Below are 13,350 nucleotides of genomic sequence, written 5' to 3' on the forward strand. Positions count from 1 at the left end.
TATCTCAAAGTTACGGTTATCTCAAGTTATCACCCGACTGCTTTAGGAATTCCTCGGTCAAGTAGTTGTATGAGAGCAGTTGCGAGGAGAAGGTCTTGTGAATTATTATTTTACTTTTATTTCCTGCTAAATATTTGCTGGGGTACGTCAAGGCATCACCTCACTGTAAGCATAATTTTTTTATTATGTAGATCATTATGTACTTACTGTTTTTTGTAAAATGGCTAGTGGGTCATCAAAAAAAGTATCCTACAATGATCCCAACTTTGAGGAGACTGTAGTGCAGTGGTTTAGCGATTTGAGCGATTTAGATAGCGATACAGAAAAGGAAACAAATAATAAAGTAGAATTATTCGACTCTACGTCCGACACACAGCAAAGCGAGGGAACCAATGACGAGGATTTAACAGTGTTGGAACAGACTTCTTCTGAGAGTAGTGAAGACGAATAAGCAACTAATAAAAGAAGAGCCTTTTATGGAAGAACAGATATAAATGGACAAAGGAACCTGCTCAGAGAACTCATACACAATTTCTTTCTGTCAATCTAGTCAGGAAAATTGCTAATATCAAAGGTAATGTGAGGGCTTTCAAAAATCCAACACCACTAGATCTTTGGCAGTGTATCTTTACAAACGATATCCTCTTTGAAATAATAAGAAGGACAAATGGAAGACCAACACAAAATTAAATCAGTTGATGTTGACCTGGTAGAACTAAAAGAGTGCTTTTGCATTTTGTTTTTTCATTTATTTTTAAATCGAAGATTTAAATCGAAGAAACGAAGATATTGATAGTCTTTATGCCACAGATGGAACTGGGAGGGACATTTTTCGGTATACAATTGCACTAAAAAGGGTTCAAGTTTTTCAGCTCCGTTCAAGTTTTTGATAAATTATTAGAGAAAAAGTTAACTTACGTTGGAATGCTAAAAAAAAATAGAGCTGAAAACTCGTCCTTATATGGATTTACATCTAATAAAACACTTTTGTCTTATGTTCCAAAAAAGAATAGGGCAGTTTTAATGATTTCTTTCATGCATAGAATCAAGTCTACTGATGCTGAGACTTGAAAAGAAGAAATAATTTGTTTTTATGACATGAGTAAAGATGGGGCCGATAGTCTAAACCAAAAATGTGCTACTTTTTCGACAAGCAGACGAACTCGAAGGTGGCCGATGGCAATTTTTTTTCAGCTCCTGAACATTTCGTCCGTAAATTCGTATGTTATATATATATATATATATATATATATATATATATATATATATATATATATATATCTATATATATATATATATATATATATATCTATATATATATATATATATATATATATATATATATATATATATATCTATATATATATATATATATATATATATATATATATATATATATATATATATATATATGCACGAAAAATAGTGAAGACAAATCTAGATATCAGTTTATCAAAGAGCTTGCTTTTTCTATCGTAAAATTTCAACTTCATAGAAGAATCAAGAACACATGGGTGTCACGAGAACTCCGAATTTCCATTGGAAAAATCTTGCAATTTCCGTTGCCCTTTGCTATGAATAAAAACAATTTAAACAAAAGAAAACGCCGTGGAAAGTAGGCTCAAAGATAAGAAAACTGTATCCTCTTGCAAATTTTGTAATACACCAATTAGTGCGGAATGTTCAGAAAAAAATTGTAGGGATTGTTGTGAACAATAAATTTGGTCCAATAAATCTAGTGTCATTTCTTAATAAATATGACATTTTAGAATTGCTATTATTTTTTTTTATAAGAATATGCTTTCATTTTGTAGTTTTGAAGATTAATTGTTAAAATTCTCAACAAAATTTGTTTTAGTTACTAATAAAGTTTATGCTTGTCAAAGTAAAGGGTTTTATTCAGAATGTGTTAAATAATCATGTAATAATCAAGGTATCTCTTTCAAATCTAATATATTTTTTGTAGTTTAAAGTAATATGTACGTCATCTAGTACGTAACATATTGTGCACCTCACCAGTTAAGGGTTAAGCGACTTCTTATAAATATATAGCAGGATTCCTCAGGTCTGTCATGTGCTGACACAGGTAGAGTGTAGAGAGACTTTTATTTAGAATGTTCGATACCACAATTAAATACTCCCACATATTTAAACTGCACTGTTATTGAATGTATTTAAAAAAAGTTCAATTAATACTTACAGAACAAAATGTATCAAAGTATCTGCTCAAATACGTTGAAGAGTTATTAAATCCCAAGACCACGACTGATAAATAAACTAATATACACCCTAGCACAGTAATATTAGTCAAATTTGGGCTCGATAGTTTGACAAACTTTTTTCTCTTAAACCTTAGGTTGAAGTATAAGAAGCTGATGGACGCCGCAATACCGAAAACAGAAAATAGTATAATGGCAACGAAGACAACATTCGGAATTTTGATTTTGGAAACTCTGAGTGTGCGTCGTGCCAGCGGTATTTCGTTGTTTTTCCAAATTATCTTTCTGCATTTGTCGCAGGAAAAGTTGAGTTGATTCTTGATTGAGTCAAAAATTGCTACAATCTTTAAAGTACCACCTAAAAAATAATAAATAGAATAGTGTGATGCATAGCAGTAATGAAAGTTAAGAAAAGTATAGATCTTTTTCTTTTATTAACCCTACTTTAATTACAATCTATCTATATAAGCTCAACCTAAATATTTAGGTTGATAATAAAAAATAAGTAATAGGACTGACAATTAAAGTATTATGATATACAGGGAGGCATCCAGTAATGCACCAATTGTTTAAACTTAGTCTTCAATATTAACTATCTTTGACACCTATTTATACATAATACACATCCATTTAGTATTAACCCATTAGAGCCCAAGTTTTTTTTTAACTTTACTTTATTAATATGTATCTAGTTCTTTTTGGTTTATTAAATAAAAGCAGAAAATTCCGATGCATCATAATTTTTCTAATATCGATGTGGGAGATATGATTGCTATTTATTGTCAACCATATTTTTATTAGGCGTGTAGCGAAAAGGGAACATTTAAGAAGATACCCAATCACCAAACCGTTAAACATCTATTTCGGAATTTAGGCATAAGTGATTTATTTCATCCTAAATGTGACAACTTAGGCCGGCCGAAAATCATTACGCCTGATGAAAAGGATGAAGTAATGATTAGTGTTGACGATGATTCTCAAATAAGTTTATCTTCAGCGTTAGGAATCAGCACAACTTCAGTTTTAAAAATTATACACCGCGAGCATTTTCACCCTAACCTTTTAAACCTGTGCAAAAATCTATTTCCAGCAGATTTTCCTTTAAGATGCAGATTTGTAAATTATATTTTAAACAGGCAAATTCTTGACCACTCCTTCGTCGGTAGAATATTATTTACGGACAAAGGTTCATTTACACTCCGTGGTGTTATTAATTTAAGGAACAAATATTTCTGGGACACTGAAAATCCTCATGTTAAGAGAGAAAGGCATTTCCAAGATGAATTTAAAATAAAAGTATAATGTAGAATCATTGGTAATCATCTTTTAGGGTCATGCGAGTTACGTAATAATTTATTAGTTACTTATTTACATTTTTTACGAAATGATTTTATTGATTTGTTGGAATAATTAGCCAGTAAACTAAGGCAAAATATGTGGTTCGTGCAAGATGGAGCACCTTCACATTATATGAGGGCAGAGAGAACATACTTAAATACCAACTTTCCTGAACGCTGTATTGGCCGCGGTAGTCATTTTCTTTACCCACCACGTAGTCCAGAATTTAAGTCGCTTGATTTTGATGTATGGGGCGCAATGAAATAACGTTTATATGAGAATCCCATAAATACTCGCAACCAACTTTGGGAAGAAATAAATACTGCAGCAGTTTCTTTTGAACCAATGATGCTATTTGATATGAGACGATTTTTTATGGAACGTATTGATATATGTCTTGAAGAAAATGGTGAATGATGACTGTCTTAGTCTTTTTGTGTCTGGCTGTATGACGATAAGTCTAAGCCAAAAAAAAAAAAAAAAAAAAATGGTGGACATAACACTTACTTTATTTAGTTTAACTATTTATTAATGATTTTTAAATAAAATGTATTTTATTATGACTTTAATTTAATAAAAAACTTAAAATGCTTGATGTCAAATCCCATAAAAATTTAATAATTATCCCACTTATATATGTAAAAAATATTAGCGTATACCATTTTTTCTTTAATATTTAGGAAACTATTAGCTTTAGCTAAAGGTATTTCATACTAAAATTTAGAAGTATTTATGTTTTTTTTTTCGAAGCCTGGAGTTACTGTGTTAAATCAGAGTTATGCAGCTGATTTGTAAAATGCTATTATTTTGAAAACTGTTTTTTAGTTTTTAAGTTATTAACACATATCTTTTTTTTTGGTAAAATAATATGTTTTGACACAAATAGCGCTAACTTAAAGAGTAAAAACAGTTAAGCGCAAATTTATGCCTATCAGCTACATCAAAGTATGCATCAAATTATAATTTCTTATACTCAAAAGCACCCAGTTATAAATTTGTATACATAAATGCCCACAAATATAAAAGTTATAAAATAACATTTTAAATTTAAATTTTAATACTCTGTATCTTTCTTAATATCGACATTGTATTAAAGCAAGTTTTAAATCATAATATTTTAAAGTGTCGAATCTACTGTTTCTTTGTGTACAATTACTTAAGGACCACCCTGTACCTATAAAGATGTAGTGAGACCTGCTTTTACCTTGAAATTGTCGAATCAATGAGTTTGCTATCCTGTCACCACCATTTAACCTCACTGGACCCTAAAATAATATGGTACATATTAAATAGGACATACCCAAGAATGTTTTGGCTTCTTAAATATGTTATTTATTTACTAAAATATCTAACTTCCTTCTCTTTTTCATGTTCTTAGTAAACGTGTTTCCACTCGTGTTCAAACTCATTTACATTTTTTAACCGTGAACATTTTCTTATTCCCGGGTTTTTTTCTCTCATTTATGAGACGTAGATAGCCTATTCTGCCTTTTTAATAGTGTTTAGAATTTCTCCCTCAGTCCCCATCATTTGTAACACACTTTCATTCGTCCTGCAGTTCGTCATTCTAATAAATTACGGAATTGTGGCATTTTTCAGAATGCTCAAAAATCTAAAGTTTCCAGTAGTTTCATACTATTTATTCGTAGAATCCATGTTTCGACTCCATACAATAATAAGAAGAAAATAATATTTTAAGAAGAGATATCAACATCAATTGCCAAGATGAGTTTGTGAGGAGTTTTTCCATTCTTTAAAGTGCTGTTCTGATACTAGATATCTATTAATGCTTTTATGGTCAATATCGACTATTATCCTGTAACGTTGTTAAACTTGAGTACGAACTTTTTGAATGCTTTATACCGATGATGCTTTTACTTTCTTTTTTTAATAAGCCAAAATAAACAAAAAAGTACCCTCCTTGTGACACTGACCCCTCCAGGTAAACGACAGTTGTTTTGAGTGGTATGGACGTCTATAACAAGAACCTATATTATATTTCCTGTAGTCGAACTTAATTAGTTATTAAAAAATTAAGAGAAACACGGTAAATTTTCGCTTTTTTCATCCATCAGCAAAAAGTAAAGCATTTGAAACCATTTTGTAAGTAAGAAACTTATAAGTCATATAAAAACCTTCACAATGGCGTTTTTGTAATATTTCTATCCTTGTTTGTTGCATAGAAAATTGCAAACTAAGTCAGAAATTTCGGTTTTTATAAATATTTACAAGATTTTTAAAAATGAACTCTCGTTCTTCAGTCCTGAACCCCCAGAGAGAGTGTAGTGGTCATTGTGTATTGTCTCTAACGATCTTTCGATAGTTCTTGTTCGAGATCTTCCCCGTGATCTTCGGCCTTCTGCTTTTCCTTGGATAATAAGTCTTTCCGTTTTCTATGTCATAAAATGTACAAAGTATTTTATTAATTGTTAGAGATGGACTTTGCTGGATAGCTGTTGGCTGACTTTTAGCTCATTTAGAATTTAATTATTTGACCATAGTGTTATATTGTAAATATAACTACAGAAAAATTATAAATACAAAGAGGAGTTAGACAAAGAAATTCTATCCCACCCAAGCTATTTACTTAAGCTCTAGCAGATATGTTCCGAACTTGAGAATGGGGAAATAAAGAAGTGACGATAGACGGCAAAAACCTGAATCACCTGAGATATGCCGATGATGTTGCGTTAATAGCAAAATACAGAAAAGAATTTCAGGAAATTCTATTAGACCTAAATAGTAAATAGAAAATCAAATGAAATAAGATTAAAAATAAATCTAGCAAAAACTAAATATCTAACAAACGAATCTCTATATATGACTGGATACGGTCTTCCTTTGACCAATGGGTCTATTAAGGAGCGTTTTTCTAACTGGTTCATTTTGTTTCATCCGCATTACATGTCCTATCCACCTCAGACGTCCTATCTTAATATGTTTTACGATATCAGATTCCTGGTATATTCTATAATGTTCGAAATTGTGTTGTCTTCTCCACATTCCATTGTCATTCAGTGCTCCATAAATTCGGCTTAGTACTTTTTTTTCAAAACATCCTAACATTTTTCATTATTTTTTGTTAGAGTCCAGGTCTCTGAACCATATGTTAGGACTAGGCGTATTATTGTTTTGTAGAGTTTTATGTTTGTATTTCTCGATATAATTGTGAATTTAAAGAGGAGATTGAGCCCAAAATAACATCTGTTGGCCGTGCAAATTTTGCGGTTTATCTCTGCAGTAGTATTATTTTTAGTGTTAAGGAGCGCTCCCAGGTATACAAATCCGTTCAATGCTTGGATGACGTCATTTTCTATAACAAGTGGTCGTAGTAATTGTGGTTGCATGCTTATTTTTATATAATTCGTTTTGTTTGTATTTATTATTAAACTTATTTTTGTAGCTGATTGTTTTAATGCTACATACGCCTTTCGTACAGCGTTTTCCGTTCTCCCAACAATATTGATATCATCAGCATAGGCCAGGGTTGGCACTAATTACTTATATATTGAATCAGTGGTTGTTATTTGTGACTCACGTTTAACTTTTTCTATAGCCAGATTGAACAGTATACAGGATATAGGGCCTCCCTGGCGCAGCCCGTTATTTGTTTTAAAACGTTCAGAGAGTTCCCCCTGAATTCGTACTCTACATTCAATTTTTTTCAAGAGTTAGTTTTGTTAAATTTACCAACTGATTTGGTATTCCTAGCTTTTTCATTGCTTTGAACATTTCTCTTCTATTCACAGAGTCGTAGGCTGCTTTGTAGTCTATAAATATGTGATGAGTATCAATGCCATATTTCAGTGTTTTCTCCAAAATTTGTTCCAGGGTTTCAATCTGATGAATTGTCGATTTACCACCTCTGAAACCAGCTTGGTATTTTCCTAATATCCGTTCTGCATATGGTGCCATACGATGACGTAGTACTGTGGAAAATATTTTATACGCTGCTTTTAGAAGCGTAATTCCTCTTTAGTTAGAGCATTCAAAGATATCTCATTTTTTGTGTATGGTGGAAAGTATTCCAATATTCCAATAATTGGGGAGGGTTTTTGTGTCCATATTTCTTTTATAAGCTGCTGTAATGCCATTATGGTATCATGGCCACCTTCTTTATATAGTTCAGTTAGGAGATTATCTATTCCGGGTGATTTGTTTCTGATTAGTTTTTTAACAGCATCTTTAACTTCAAGAATCGTTGGTGGTTCCTCTTTCATCTCGTCTGTTCCTCTTACGTCAGCTCTTTTGTCTTCCAGGTTTTCTATTCTACCCATATATTCAATACATCTTTCCTTGTTGGTAATAGGTCGCCATTCTGACTTCTGTATTGTCTTGTGGTTGCCTTGAATTCTTTTCTGTTGGTATTAACTTTCTTATAGAATGCTCTGAATTCTTTCTCTCTGTTGAGGTTTTCTATTTATTTAAGTTCCTCATTTAGGTGGTTTTGTTTTTTTTTCTTTTGTGTATCCTCTTTTCTTCTCTTCTCTTTGTCTGGTAATTCTCTACAGTTTCCTCTTTCGCTGCTGCTTCAATGTCTCCCTTTATTGTGGCCCGGTACGAGTCTATATCTGTCTGACATTCTTTATTTACATTTTGATTCCTTAGCCTGTTGGTGATGCTTTCCGAGTACCGTTCTGCAATTTTCGCATCTTTGAGCTTTTGCACATTTTATTCTTTTGTATTTATTTTATATTCTTTACTAGTATTTGAAATTTTAGCCCTTAATGTTGAAATCACTAGGCAATGATCTGTGTCTATGTTTGCGCCCCTATAACTTCTGCAATTTATTCATTCTGTTCCATGCCTTGAATCTATTAAGATGTGATGAGTCATATATATATATATATATACTTGGGACAAAAATCTAATTAACAAAGCTTAGCTTAAATGCTGACTTAAATAGAAGATGTTTCTTAGCATGGGTAGCATTCGGAAGATTACAAACAGTAATTAAATCAAACTTACCAAATACTTTAAAAGCAAACACTTTTAATCAAGGTGGTACTGACATATAAAACTGCAACAAGGCCTTTTAATAACATAGTCCACAAAGTTCAAGTGAGACAAGGATCTATGGAAGGGAGAATGCTCAACATTAAGCTCGCCGATCGAAAGTCCAATGAAAAAACATAAAGACAAACAAAAAATACAGATGGAATCCAAAAGATAGTATGTTAAGATAGGTAGGACACATATGAAGAATGGAAGATAACTGTTTTACGAAGGGAATTATTGAATGGCGACCAAGAGCAAACAAGAGAAGTAGAAGCAGACCTCAAACCAGATGGACACACTTAAGGGAGGCTCACATCTAACGATGGATGGAATAGCTGTTGATGGTGATGATGTTGATGATGATGATGATCCCGTTTCTATGTCGGGATGTCAACAGCTACTTTCAACATATATTGTGTCAGTTACCACTAAATTATATAAATTGTAAATGAGTATATTCATTCAAACAATTATTTTTATACCTGAATATTTATTCACGCATTTTTTCAACTTCCCGTACTTACCGATAAACCAACAAAAGTTAGTGAGTTCATATTTTGAACCAACTGTTTAACGACTGCTTTCTTCAAGTAATAAAGACCATCTTTTACTTCAAACCAATCATTAATTTCAAGCCCCTCTAAAGCATGAAAAATAGCAGTCACTGCATCGTAGGTTAATCTCGGGAACGGAGATTTGAAACTTCTTAACACTTCTATTTCTTTAAGGAATTCTGGTTCTTTCTAAAAGCATAGATATAATCTATAAAGTCTTAGCAGATTTTTCCGAATGTCTTACCGTTGAAATTGATAAACAGTTGTCCTTAGTATCACCGTAATTGGACATTGCAATGATACCAGTCATATCTTCTTGTAAAACACAAGACTGTGAGATGTTTAAGTTAAAAGTTTTTCTTTGTTGCAAAATCCACACATATTTGTCTAGCATTCCCATTTGTTGTACCTAAATATAGTATATGAAATCTAATCAATTAAAATACCTTAGCACAGAAGGATTCAAGGTAGGTTATGTTGGGTTATATTATAATCATAGACATTTAGTACAAGATAGATTAATCGTTGCAATACCAGCCTGTTCCCGCAGTGCGACAGAGAAAAGTTACGCAAAGCAGTCTTTGCATCTCTGTTTAATGAGCCGGGTTTATTGACCTTGTGACCTCTTCATGGGTCATTTAGATCACGTGGTCGATAAACCTGGCAAATCGGGGGAACTGACTGGTATTACAACGATTAGTCTATCTTCTATTTATTTAATATACGGGATAACCCCATTAATAGTTTAAATTACAATATACAATATCACAGTTAGGATTCGAAACTTGAAATTACTTATAATATAAAATCAATATTAAAAAGTAAAAAAAATGAGACTAAAAATCTTACATACTATAAAAAAAAACAAACAAAATATAACAAGAACAAAATTTAACAATCCCAATATAGATATCTCAAAGCTAGAGATCTTTTTAACCGAGTTAAAGTTATATTGAAAATATCAGAATCGCAAGCATTTAAAAGCCCCATGTATCTATACAATGGGTTGTGAATATCATAGGTTATTCTCTGGAAAGGAATATTGAAAACATTGTGGTAAGGTAGAGCTTGATGGGTTAACAGGTTTTGACAATAAATAAATCCATGTATGATCTTATATATAAATATAACTCCTGATATATCACAAGGGCTCTTGAGTGAGGGTAAAGAGAATTGTTGTTCGATACAAGAATAATCATGATTTTCAATAGTAGTGTGGACGTAGTAAGCACATTATCTTAACAATTCATGTTGGACTCTTTCTATAGTATCAATATTGTTCTGAAAATAGGGTGACCAAATAACTGAACAGTATTCCAAGATAGTTCTAACTAAGCAACAATATACTAATCTTGTCGAAATAATGGAAAAATACTTGCAATTCCTAGTAACGCAACCAAGAAGTCATCAAGATGCCTTTATTGAAATAGAGTTATATGGTCACAGAAAGTAAGCTTCTCATCGAAAATAACACCCAAATCTCGAATAGAAGAAAAATAATTCAGTGGCTGATTATTAATAGTATAGCTTGTTCCAATTCTATTGACTTTACAAGAAAAACTTATAAAACAACATTTTGTTACATCTAAGTTATCTTGTAGCAAGGATTGATCTTTTTAACTATCTATAACTTTCCAAAATTTCACGTCATCTGCCAACATTAGACATTTACAATTTAGGAAACAGGAAGTAATGTCGTTAACGAAGATATTAAAAAGAATTGGAGAAGTGTGGCCTCCTTGCGGAACTCCAGATGTTACTGTGATACTGTCAGATATATAGCAACCTATCTTGACTCTTTGACTTCTCCCAGATGTAGAGTTTTTAATCCATTCAACAAACCTGACTTGAAAGCCTACATTAATTAATTTGCCCAAAAGTATTTAGTGATCTACACGATCAAATGCTTTGGGAAAGTCTGTGTATATTGGATATACCCGTTTACGGTCTTCCATATGAGATAATATATCAGATTGATAGCAAACCAAATTTGTTGCAGTGGATTTTTTGTTATGAAATATTACGCATAATTTTCAATATTGTCTTTATGATAACATAACTTTCTTTCCATAAAGAAGGAAACACAGAGGTTTCCAGAGATTTATTAAACAATATAACAAATGGTATTACAAGGGTACATACACACTTTTTTAATAAAAAATTAGGCACTTCATCTGGACCAGCAGTAAGTATATATGTCTATGATTATAATAGGTCATGTTAGTTTAGAATAAAGTGTTGGGACTAATACAAATGCTAATTCATAGGTTATTTAAAATTAGATAAGTTTTATTTTAGTATGGTCACTATAAATGTTTAAATTAAAAAATATAATTATCCTTACAGCACAAATGATTTTGTGGTTCATTTCTGAAGAAAAACTTCCAAATATAATCCTCACATTCAAGTTCTACAAAAATCAAAAAGTTGTTAGTGTTGTTACACGGAAAAAATGGTTTTACAGTTAGAAATGACCCAGTTTGAACTTACTTTTAATACTTCTAGTTGTTCCCTATAATTATCAAGAGAAAATGTTAGCGACGCAATACACTGTACATCAGCTCGTTCCAAATCTGCTATTAAATGATTGACCGGTAGCAAAAACTCGTTTTCATTCTGAGTGAATGTAGCCACAACTTTCCAACCGAACTCCTTAACAAACTGAACTTTTGCTGTATTGTGAGATGAATCTGTCGTTGCAGTGCGAAAAAATAAGGGAAATTTATTCCTATCGCTTAAAGATGGCGAAGTTGATCCAAAAGATATCTGAAAAATAAAAAAAGTCTGACTGAGGTTTACTAAAAGAGTAAATGTTTTATAAATTACATTAAAGTTTAATTTCTGCAGTTATGGAGTAATGCTAATTCACGTGAATAATATATCGATCTGTAATTGATCAAAATAAGTATATCAGATTTCAAAAAATCGTATAATCACCTGAATGATGTTCCAATAAGATACAATGTGTGCTAGCTTTTCAGTAACATTGGAGCATCTAGAGCCCAGAACCATAAATATGGCATGTCTTGAATATAATGCATAAAAAAGTCTGTCCATTCCCACTCCTGGATCACACTAGAAAATTAGTACAAGTTATTTTAAGAATAAAAATTGATCCTGTAATTTACCATGGTATCATTTACAAGCAACTCTAATTTATAGTTTCCCAACATATTTAACGAATTTATGTGTTTGACTGCTAATTGAGCTCCAAGCATTTCATGACTTCCTTCTAATCGTTTTCCCCATTTAGTAGACAGTTCAAACAAGCCCAGAATGTACAATTTTTGAGTGTCATTGTCGCTGGTTGTTATATTACTAGAAGTAAAGTTTCGTTTATATATTTCGTTTTTAGTATAGCTTCTAAGAAGTTTATATTGGGTAAAGGATAACAAGCAAACATATAATGTATAAGACAATCCATTCAAAATTAAATCAAGTGTATTATTGGTAAAAAGATATTTTAAAACTTATAAACTCACCTTTCGTTAGTACCAGATTCAAAGTACCAATCCGTGTCCAAAATCTCACCATCTTTCCGCAATACCACTCTACTAACATTTCCACAAGAGTCCCCTTTATGCCATATCTGCTTCCTTATGGAATTGAGACTGAATAAAGCCAGCGAAAAAAACACGACAAGAAATGATTTGTACACAGGGTGCAAGTGATTCATGTTGATAATAATTACGAACTGAATATTCCTATTATATGAGGCCTTCGAATATAGACAAGTGGTGCTCTAAACCGGATAAGTGCTAGGGGATATGCTTTGTCTTTTTAAAAATGATGAATCGGAAATTTTATCCAACAAGCGCAATGCAGGGAATAAGAGTTACATGTAATGTAGTTAAAGTGAAATATACAGAGTGAAAAGAAAATGAAAAGTATTAACGAAAAATTATGAGAATAACTTTGATGATTAAATAATATACTTCCCATGTCCCTTTCATCTTATTTTATATTTATTATTTTACGTTTATCACATTATTTGCTTTTACCTTCCGTTTTTTCTTCTCTTAACTTCTTTACTTATTTTTTTTTATTTTCTATCGATATTTTAATAATTCAATCCCATTTTTAAACAGTTTAACTCTTTGTGCAAAAAATCATATATTATACACTTGCTTAATATCTAAATTTAAACAATATCTGTAATAAAGGAACAATATGTGAACAGTAATTTACTATAAAATTACCAAAAATCTGTGAATACACCAAAACCATCATCAAAAATTCAT

At 31.6% G+C, this 13,350-nt stretch overlaps 1 protein-coding gene across 1 annotated transcript in view; it reads right to left on the reverse strand.

Moving 5' to 3' along the window:
• GABA-B-R3 (gamma-aminobutyric acid type B receptor subunit 3) overlaps positions 1-13,203 on the reverse strand; it is a 15,679-nt gene extending 2,476 nt beyond the window's left edge. Inside the window, exons 1-10 of the mRNA XM_072521809.1 lie at positions 12,592-13,203; positions 12,238-12,427; positions 12,047-12,184; positions 11,600-11,875; positions 11,417-11,519; positions 11,361-11,365; positions 9,354-9,518; positions 9,080-9,298; positions 4,762-4,822; positions 2,201-2,577 (exon numbers count right to left, since the gene is read on the reverse strand). Of these exons, the coding sequence (XP_072377910.1) occupies positions 2,201-2,577; positions 4,762-4,822; positions 9,080-9,298; positions 9,354-9,518; positions 11,361-11,365; positions 11,417-11,519; positions 11,600-11,875; positions 12,047-12,184; positions 12,238-12,427; positions 12,592-12,785 (1,728 nt within the window). The 5' untranslated portion in view covers positions 12,786-13,203. The remainder of the gene's footprint in view (positions 1-2,200; positions 2,578-4,761; positions 4,823-9,079; positions 9,299-9,353; positions 9,519-11,360; positions 11,366-11,416; positions 11,520-11,599; positions 11,876-12,046; positions 12,185-12,237; positions 12,428-12,591) is intronic.
• Positions 13,204-13,350: the final 147 nt, after the last annotated feature.

The sequence above is a fragment of the Diabrotica undecimpunctata genome, chromosome 1 (genome assembly GCF_040954645.1).
Source record: "Diabrotica undecimpunctata isolate CICGRU chromosome 1, icDiaUnde3, whole genome shotgun sequence".
NCBI lineage: Eukaryota > Metazoa > Arthropoda > Insecta > Coleoptera > Chrysomelidae > Diabrotica > Diabrotica undecimpunctata.